The 878-nt window shown below is 54.4% G+C and overlaps 1 protein-coding gene across 1 annotated transcript in view; it reads left to right on the top strand.

The window, feature by feature from the left end:
- Positions 1-346: 346 nt before the first annotated feature.
- AURANDRAFT_67349 (hypothetical protein) overlaps positions 347-878 on the top strand; it is a gene marked incomplete at both ends in the record, with an annotated part of 2,739 nt that continues 2,207 nt past the window's right edge. The window contains one exon of the mRNA XM_009042764.1: positions 347-873. Coding sequence (XP_009041012.1) covers positions 347-873 — 527 coding nt within the window. The remainder of the gene's footprint in view (positions 874-878) is intronic.

The following is an 878-nucleotide window of genomic DNA, read 5'->3' on the forward strand; positions in this document are numbered from 1 at the left end:
TCTAAGAGCTCGCCGTCGCGAGTCAAATCCCGCCGCATGTGCTGAAGCTTCCTCGTTTTTCTGTTCCTCGCTCCAGGCTTGCGCGGAATAGCCATGAGACCCAACGATCAACGGCCAGCGCGTTAACCGACCAACTGCCATGCGTTAACCGCCGCGGGCCTATGCAGTTGAAGTTCAACAAAAAAAAAATAGGTCAGCACGCACGGTTTGGGTTGCGGCACATCATCGCCCGCGCCGCGCAGCGATGAAATAACGTGATTCCCGGTACAATTTCAGGGCTGCGCTCGGCCAAGATATGCCAGGGCCGCTCGGATACCTAGCCGAGTTTTGTTAGGATTAGTTCGTTATGATGTTGTTGTTTTCTCTGGCGCTCGATGTAGGCGTCCTCTCGAGCGGCGGTGCGGTTATCCGCGGCGCGAAAAACAGGCTCCTGCTCGGGTTGCGGCCGCGGACCGTCGCTTCCGGCTCCTTTCGAGGGTTAGAGTCCCGCTTCACGGACGTTACACGAGCAGGGTTAGGGTTAGGGTTAGGGTTAGGGTTAGGGTTAGGGTTAGGGTTAGGGTTAGGGTTAGGGTTAGGGTTAGGGTTAGGGTTAGGGTTAGGGTTAGGGTTAGGGTTAGGGTTAGGGTTAGGGTTAGGGTTAGGGTTAGGGTTAGGGTTAGGGTTAGGGTTAGGGTTAGGGTTAGGGTTAGGGTTAGGGTTAGGGTTAGGGTTAGGGTTAGGGTTAGGGTTAGGGTTAGGGTTAGGGTTAGGGTTAGGGTTAGGGTTAGGGTTAGGGTTAGGGTTAGGGTTAGGGTTAGGGTTAGGGTTAGGGTTAGGGTTAGGGTTAGGGTTAGGGTTAGGGTTAGGGTTAGGGTTAGGGTTAGGGTTAGGGTTAG

This window comes from Aureococcus anophagefferens (assembly GCF_000186865.1).
Source record: "Aureococcus anophagefferens unplaced genomic scaffold AURANscaffold_37, whole genome shotgun sequence".
In the NCBI taxonomy this organism is placed as follows: Eukaryota; class Pelagophyceae; order Pelagomonadales; family Pelagomonadaceae; genus Aureococcus; species Aureococcus anophagefferens.